The sequence below is a fragment of the Mobula birostris genome, chromosome 25 (assembly GCF_030028105.1).
Source record: "Mobula birostris isolate sMobBir1 chromosome 25, sMobBir1.hap1, whole genome shotgun sequence".
In the NCBI taxonomy this organism is placed as follows: domain Eukaryota; kingdom Metazoa; phylum Chordata; class Chondrichthyes; order Myliobatiformes; family Myliobatidae; genus Mobula; species Mobula birostris.
Genome location: NC_092394.1, coordinates 47,494,991 through 47,502,628, shown reverse-complemented (window position 1 = coordinate 47,502,628; position 7,638 = coordinate 47,494,991). Strand labels below are relative to the sequence as shown.

Sequence of the window (7,638 nt, the reverse complement as noted above, 5' to 3'; positions counted from 1 at the left end):
CATTGCACATTTATATGGAGATGTAATGTAAAGAGTTTTACTCCTCATGTATATGAAGGATGTAAGTAATGAAGTCAATTCAAAATTCAATTCAGGTCACGTGGCATCTACAGAGGTAAACAATTCTGTGTCTCTCCGCAGATGCTGAATGACCTACTGAGTATTACCAGCATTTTCTGTTTTTAATCTCAGAAATATGTTGTGAAAAGTAATAATCCGGCTGAAAGTTGAACAAAATCAGATTTGGCACCATGGGGACAAAAACAGTATTAGGGCCTAGCAGTAGGCGGAGTGTAACTGCGGCCAGTTGCCATGGTGACGCGCTGTACAGTAGTTTGAGGCGCAGGCGCTCTGTGGACCGGACGTCACTGTGGGCCGTGGCGTCGGTAGGTTTGAGGCCGAGCTGGGAAATGTTGCTGGAAAACTTGTGTTCGTCTCGTCGGAAGAGTTAAGAATCCGCGTCCTTTTTTTTACCCAGACCTCTCATTCCAGGACATCTACTCTCAGGGCTGCTATGGCTGTGAGGAGGCAGCAGGAGCAGCTGGGCGACAACCGCACCGAGCCGCCCAGCTTGGTGCGTATGGTGAAGTCGCTCATACCTGTGCTGCCTTGTTCTACCTTTTCCACCGCCCTGTTCGGTTGGATTCTGTTCTATCTTACCTGCAGGTACAAGTTACTAGGCGAGCAGACCTTTACTCTGGGCAACTTCCAGAGCCGCTTACAAGGTAAGTGTGGCACCGGCACCTGAGTGATGTGATGACCAAGGCAATAACGGTGATGCTGGGCAGCTGGATGGTCTTATTACCTGGGCAGTGGGCCTGGGTCACTGTGTAGTGTGATGATAGAACACTGGTATTACTATATTTCTTTCAGGCATATTATTCAATGGGTAGATACATTTGCCTGATAATGGGTCTGTACTATTTACTGAAGAGAGTTTCCAGCTACCATTCTTTTTGTGTGGAAATGCTTCTTAACTACACTCCTTCCAGCAAGACTCTTTCTCTTCCCCCCCCCCACCCACCTTTTTATTCAGGCATCTTCCCCCTTCTCAGTCGTGAAGAAAGGTCTCTGCCTGAAACGTCGATTGTTTGCTCTTTTCTATGGATGCTGCTTGACCTGAGTTCCTCCTGCATTTTGCATGTGTTGCTATGGATTTCCAACCAAACATCAGCAGACTTTCTTGTGTTTGTGGCTCACTACACTCCTGTTTAAAAGGCCCGGCTCCAATATTTGGACACATTTCCAATCCAGTTTTCAGCTAAAAGAAAGGGTTTCCCTCAATACTATCAGCTCTCACTTTTTACAGAAGAAACTATCAGTGGGCCACTTGGCCCTTAAGCTAGCTCCAGCATTCAATATTATCATGGCTGATCAGCTGCAGGTTTTATTGTCTCTCTACGTTCGTTCTCTGTAGCCTTCAGCTCCCTGATCTTTCAAAATTTATCCACTTCCTCTTTAAATATCCACTTGGATCTAATCCTCTGTGGTAGCGAATTCCAGACATTCACCATCCTCTGCAAGAAGATAAATCAATAAGATCAAGGGAAGTTAATTACAGAACCGATTCATGGTTTTTGTAGTCTCTCATCAAAACTTAAGCCGTGTTATCCTGGTGAATCCTGCCTGCTCTTCAAGACTAAAGTATTCTGAAGTGCGACCAATAGAACTGAAAGCAGTTTGTGCCAGGAATGCACAGCCACAGCATGACCTCTTACATTTGTGTTGTAGGTTTCTAGATTAAAGGGCAACATTTCATGGAAGCTTTGGTTTCTTTCTGTGCGGGTCTGTGAAATTTTTAATTATCAATGTAGTGGGTCCATGAGTCTCTGGAACTTCACTACATATTGCTTTCCATCATTAGGAAAGCAAGATAATCCAGCACAAAAAAAACAAAGTGCTAGAAGAACTCTTGGGGTCAGGCAGCATCTGTGGCAGACTATCAACCTGAAGGTGTTGACCGTTCCTTTCTGGACCTGCTGCTTGACCTGCTGAGTTCCACCAAAAGTTTGTTTTTTGCTTCATTTTCCAGCATCTGCGATATTTTATATCTCCAGTAATCCAGCATTGGGTTGTTATGAAATCCCAATGGAAAGATTCCTTCATGCAGAATATGAACTGGAGGTACAGAGAGCGAATGGGGTGTGTTACCAGAGCTGGGTTTGAGATTTTGAACACCAATGGGCTTCAGGAATGTGATCAGGTTTGCAGCCAAAGCCAGGGACAGGATTTCCAGTGTGTTTCTTACAGGCTTAAAACTTGGCTGGCTCTTTGGAAAATTTATTATAGTGTTATGTAAAGAGTATATTTAAAATAAATATGAAATAAAAGTTGTTACATTCAATAGTCCAGAAAATCCACTAATCTGACACCATCAAAGTCCCAAGGGTCCTGGATTACTTGTGATTACTGTTTTATCTATGTTCAGGAGCCAATTACCTCAAATTTTGTTATATAAAAATCCATTTTCAGTAGGTACCCATTCAATTCATCTATTGTCTCTTTTTTAATTTATGATTTCATTTCTATACTGATGCTTATATTTGGCACAAATTTGCATAAGTGATTGTCAATGGGATAATTGGTTAGTTCACTGGCCCCACCCCTTGTTAATTAATATACATTTTCATTCCCACTTGCATTGTCCTGCCACTCAGCTTGTTTTTGTACCAAGCTGATAATTTATAAAAGCATTTATTGTCCATCACTTGCTGTCCTTGAATTTTAAAGGAAGAATTCATACTGGTGGCTCTTCAGTCAAGTAGGACAGACCAAGTGAAAATAGCAGCTTAGGTAAAGGACATTATACTTTATTGTCGCCAAACAATTGGTACTAGAACGTACAATCATCACAGCAATATTTGATTCTGCGCTTCCCACTCCCTGGATTACAAATATTAAATATTAAAAATAGTTTAAATTAGTAAATATTAAAAATTTTAATTATAAATCATAAATAGAAAATAGAAAAGTGGAAAGTAAGGTAGTGCAAAAAAACCGAGGGTCAGGTCTGGATATTTGGAGGGTATGGCCCAGATCCAGGTCAGGCTCCGTTCAGTAGTCTTAACACAGTTGGAAAGAAGCTGTTCCCAAATCTGGCCATATGAGTCTTCAAGCTCCTGAGCCTTCTGCCGGAGGGAAGAAGGACGAAATGTGTGTTGGCTGGGTGGGTTGTGTCCTTGATTATCCTGGCAGCACTGCTCCGACAGCGTGCAGTGTAAAGTGAATCCAAGGATGGAAGATTGGTTTGTGTGATGTGCTGTGCCGTGTTCACGATCTTCTGCAGCTTCTTTCGGTCTTGGACAGGACAGCTTCCATACCAAGTTGTGATGCACCCTAGAAGAATGCTTTCTATGGTGCATCTATAAAAATTAGTGAGGGTTTTAGGGGACAGGCCAAATTTCTTTAGTTTTCTCAGGAAGTAAAGATGCCTTCTTTAAAGGAACTTTAAAGATGCTGGTGGGCCTTCTTGGAACCAGCTTGTGCTTTTATGGTCGTCCAATAGTTTTATTGTTAACGTTATTGCAATTATCTTGTTTAATTTCCTATTTTAATTTTATTTATTACTTGAATTTAAATTCTTCTGACTCAAGCACTGAAATTTGGCTGCAAAATAAGAATTGAAATGCTCTGCTATCTTAACTTTTAGGAATTTGCCTTAAGTTCTGAGAAATCTAATTCAGCCTTCAATTTATCACATGGGCCTTTATCAAAATCCTTTTTGAAGTCTATAAAAATAGTATTTGTGGGTATTCCTCACCTGAATGCCCTAATGTTCATTTCCGAACTGAAGGTTTGTAGGAAGTAATTGCTCTTGTTTGGGAATGTAGAGAAAATGGAAGTATTTATTGCCATCAACTGTTGTGTAAATTATTTTGTGTGCACATGCTAATGATGTGTTTTTTTTAATTATAGTGTACAGAGTGCTCAGTTATGTGTTCATCCACAGAAGTATGAGTGCGCTAGTGTGCAATATTCTCATGCTGTGGCATTTTGGTGGTGCTATGGAGAAGGACATCGGAACTGTAAAATTTGCCTACCTCACACTCCTACTTGCAATTCTTTCTGGAATTAACTATGTTATTATTGGTTCAATATTTTTTGGACTGGAAAATCTAAAAGAAATTCAGGGATTCACAGTAGTCGTGTTTGCCTTTGTGGGGATGTCTGTAGTTCTGTCCCCTATGAGATCTGTTGTGTTCATAACAACAATCAAGGTGATTTATCTCCCATTCGTTTTACTTATCCTTTCGCTTTTTATACCGGAGTCATCGATCTTGGGTAACATTTGTGGAATTGCAGCAGGAGTTGTTTGTATCCTTTATTTTCTCCAAAGCTTTGAAAAGTTGATCTTAAAATTGGTTCTAATGTAGAATTTTGATAAAATTATGTGTTTTTAATGTTTACCTTTAGAGTTGTCATGAAAATCCTAGCTATCTAATGTATAAAGTAAAAGAAATTGCCTGTTTCTGGTTTGATAAACAGTGGAAAGCTGAAATGAAGATGGAGACTTGTAGTGAAATGTTTGAGTTATTTATAACCATGCTGTACTTAGTGTTATCATTGTGGATTGAAACTTTGTCATTATTGCAGCTCAATTTACTGCTCGGAAGCACCTTTCATACCTGATAATTGTTTTGTGGTTGTCCCCCTGACTCTGTAGATAAAAGAAAATTAGTTATCTTTCAGCACCTTCTCACTTCTAGTCCCCCAATGATGTCTAACATTTTTTTCTGGTGTCTTGACACCTTTTTTGAAAGTTTCACATTAATTCATGACACTTAAAATTTCTCTTTGTTTTATTAAACTGCTTCCTAAATCCACATTATGAAATCATGATCAGCTGTGTACATACATCTATTGATGCTTCCGGACACATCTTCAGTGATGTTCCTGGAATCATCAGGTGTTTCGGGTCTTTCAACATCATACAACCTCCTCCAGGTGCCCCAGCCGGGGCTGATCAGACCCCAGCTTGTGTCCAGGTGGCTAGCTACTTATGACTCCATGGCTCCCCTCTTTTGAGCCACAGCCATCTTGAGGCCCTTTCTGCCGCATCGGTGGTACTGCGGATGGCTCTCCTCTTCCTCTCTCCCTCGATGCCCAAAATGCTGAAGGCTCTAACTAAAGAACGGGCTACGAATCCCCTACAACCAACCTCCACTGGGAGACACCTCGCTCTCCATCCAGCCTGCTGACAGTTGCTGACCAGTCCTGCGTACTTGGAAAGCTTCCTTTCAAAGGCCTCTTCCAAGCTATCTTCTCATGGGACTGTCAGCTCCAGCAGCACCACTTGCTTAATAGACTCAGACACTAGGACAATGTCTGGCAATGGAATCTTCATTCATTTGTTATGCGCTCTGTTGTATGAATTAGGCGTTTGTGGGCTTTCCATGGCCATGACTGTTCTTGGCAAATTTTTCTACAGAAGTGGTTTGCCATTGCTTTCTGGGCAGTGTCTTTATAAGACGGGTGAACCCAGCCATTGTCAATACTTTTAAGAGATTTTCTCCAGTTTTTTTTACTCCAGTCCTGATGAAGGGTCTTGGCCCGAAACATAGACTGTACTCTTTTCCATAGATGCTGCCTGGCCTGCTGAGTTTCTCCAGCATTTTGTTTAAGTTCCTTTTAAGAGACGTCTCCCTGGCGTCAGTGGTCACAATACCAGGACTTGTGATATGCACCAGCTGCTCATAGGATCATCCACTGCTTGCTCCTATTGCTTCATGTGACCCTGATCTGGGGGCTAGCGAATGCTATATCTTACCCAAGAGTGAATTGCAGGCTAGCTGAAAGAAGGAACGCCTTACACCTTCTTTGGTAGAGACACATCTCCACCCTACCACCCAAACATAGGTTGGTAGATAGGCTATGGCAAAGTTGATCTGTCTTGTTAACTTTAAGGACCTGTGAAGTGACACTCCAAGATCCTTTGCTCCTTCACACCATTCAATAACCATATATTGCATGTCTCTTCCTTTACCTCATCTTACTTTCTCAGGTTTATTATTTCACTCTTCTCTGGATGAGCTTATATTTGCTTAATTTCAGACCAACAGTTCATGGTATCTAAAGCTCCCATCCTGGCTATCAACCATTGGGCCAACTTTTGTATCATCTGCAAAGTTCTTTATCATGTTCCCTATAGTCGCATCAAAATCAATGTTACGACAAATAAGCAATAAGTTCTAGGCCTGTGGGAACAATCTTTTTAATAATAATCACCTGTAGCCATGACCCTTTGCTTTCTAGAACTCAGACAAGTTTGGATCCATTTTGCCACTCTCTTTTAGATACCTTGGTCTTCTATATTTTTTGACTGTCTTGTCATGTGGGATCTTGTCAGAAACCTTGCTGTAATCATTGTAGGTTTCACAAAATGCATTTCCCTGATCAAAAGTCTTCATCATACTCTCAAAAATGCACTCATTAGTTGTTTGTGGTTATTCCTTAATAAATTCATGCTGTTCCTGATTAATCTTTTCCTTTTTTAAATGAAGCTTTAAATTGTCTCTTAGATTCCAATATTTTAGCCACCACTGAAGTTGAATTAACTGGCCTGAATTATTTAATCCATTGTTCGTTTTTAAACAATAGTATAATATTAACATGCTTCACTTTTCTGGCACCATTCCTGTAGCTGTGGAGGTTTGAAAAGCTAGAGGCCTTTTGCAATTTCTTCCTTCAACAGCTTGGGATATATTTCATTTTGGTTTAACTTTTATCCTTTTTTGAGAATGATAAGCTCTAATGCTTACTCTTACAATGTGTATCCCTGCCTATAGTTCACACTTGAACTTGTTACAATGCCAGCACCATCCTCCTCTTTTGTGAAGGGAGACACGCAAGTATTCCTGAAGACCTGTATGCATATCTTCTTCCATGCCCAGGTCACTTTTAAGGTCCCTCATGTGTCCTATTCCATTTTGCTGATAATGTAATTATAAAACATACCCTTTTATTTTACGCACCACTTCTGTCATGCACTCTCATTTTCTTAATTTTCCTTTATAATTTTAGTTCTCCGCATTCTTTACTCTTCCAGGCTTTCAGCAGTAATGTGTCCTCAGTGATTCATCTAAGCTTCGTTTTGTAACCTTGTCATTCAGGAGACTCCAGTTTCAGCAATCCCACTCCTTACCTCTGTGGGGGCACGTTACTCAAAACCCTTTCAATTTCTTTCTTAAATGCCTCTCATTGTTCTGAGACTGAATTACCTTAAAGTAGCTGGACCACTTTTGCTATCTCTTCTCTGGAAAAATTGGACTAATCCCAATTTGGAACCTATTTTCTTACTTTATCTTCATTCTCTGCCCTAACTTTACTAAATTATTGTCACTATCACAGAGGTGCTCTTCTATTAATACTCCTTTCACCAGCTCAGCTTAATTCCTTAGAAATATTGGCCAAAAAATACTGTTTGTAAAGTCTGTGTCCTCTTTTATCTTTTACACTGACTACAGTATATCTCAGTTTATATGAGAGCATTTTAAGTCCTTTCATGTTAATTACCCGCTGAACTTATGCATGTCATAAATTTGTCTTCAGCTTTGTTTCCGTATCTCCCTCAGAGTTTTTGGAAATACGCAATATGTTTCTAGCTGTGGTGATTGTCACTTGCTCCTTGATTCAGCCCCT

At 40.4% G+C, this 7,638-nt stretch overlaps 1 protein-coding gene across 2 annotated transcripts in view; it reads left to right on the top strand.

The window, feature by feature from the left end:
- The first annotated feature begins 370 nt into the window (after positions 1-370).
- The window catches only part of rhbdd2 (rhomboid domain containing 2), a 39,727-nt gene continuing 32,459 nt past the window's right edge, over positions 371-7,638 (top strand). For both annotated transcript variants that reach the window (XM_072243107.1, XM_072243108.1), the window contains exons 1-2: positions 371-725; positions 3,916-4,314. In XM_072243107.1, the coding sequence (XP_072099208.1) occupies positions 515-725; positions 3,916-4,314 (610 nt within the window). In that variant the 5' untranslated portion in view covers positions 371-514. The remainder of the gene's footprint in view (positions 726-3,915; positions 4,315-7,638) is intronic.